This window comes from Dipodomys ordii, unplaced genomic scaffold, assembly GCF_000151885.1.
Source record: "Dipodomys ordii isolate 6190 unplaced genomic scaffold, Dord_2.0 Scaffold998, whole genome shotgun sequence".
Lineage (NCBI taxonomy): Eukaryota > Metazoa > Chordata > Mammalia > Rodentia > Heteromyidae > Dipodomys > Dipodomys ordii.
Genome location: NW_012268214.1, coordinates 5,494 through 6,019, shown reverse-complemented (window position 1 = coordinate 6,019; position 526 = coordinate 5,494). Strand labels below are relative to the sequence as shown.

At 53.8% G+C, this 526-nt stretch overlaps 1 gene segment (V, D, J or C); it reads right to left on the bottom strand.

Moving 5' to 3' along the window:
• Positions 1-6: 6 nt before the first annotated feature.
• On the bottom strand, positions 7-511 carry LOC106001937 (the record flags this gene model as incomplete). The annotated part of the segment is given in 2 exon segments: positions 7-302; positions 406-511. Coding segments are annotated over 2 exon segments (342 nt in total), but the record flags the coding sequence as incomplete, so codon positions are not given.
• Positions 512-526: the final 15 nt, after the last annotated feature.

Genomic DNA, 526 nt, shown 5'->3' with positions numbered 1-526 from the left:
TCTAGCACAGTAATAGACGGCCGTGTCCTCCACTCTCAGGCTGTTCATCTGCAGGTAAACTGTGTTCTTGCTGTTGTCTGTCGAGATGGTGAAGCGGCCCTTCACAGAGTCTGCGTAGTATGTGCTACTACTACCATAGATGTATGAAATCCACTCCAGTCCCTTCCCTGGAGCCTGGCGGACCCAGCTCATGTAGTAACCACTGATGGTGAATCCGGAGGCTGCACAGGAGAGTCTCAGGGACCCCCCAGGCTGCACCAAGCCTCCCCCAGACTCCACCAGCTGCACCTCACACTGCACACCTGCAAACAGAGAGAAATCTGGTCAGCAATGGTCACACACATCCACAGTTCTTCCCACTCATGTCCATTTGCACGTTCAGTTTGTCTTGTCCCCATACATCACCTTTCATCAGAAAAACAAGGAGAACGCAGCGCAGACCCAGCTCCATGGTGAGTGCTCTGTGTCAGCCTGAGCCCTGAATGGTTCACCTGGAATCCAGGGCTGACGTCTCTCCAGGCCTTCA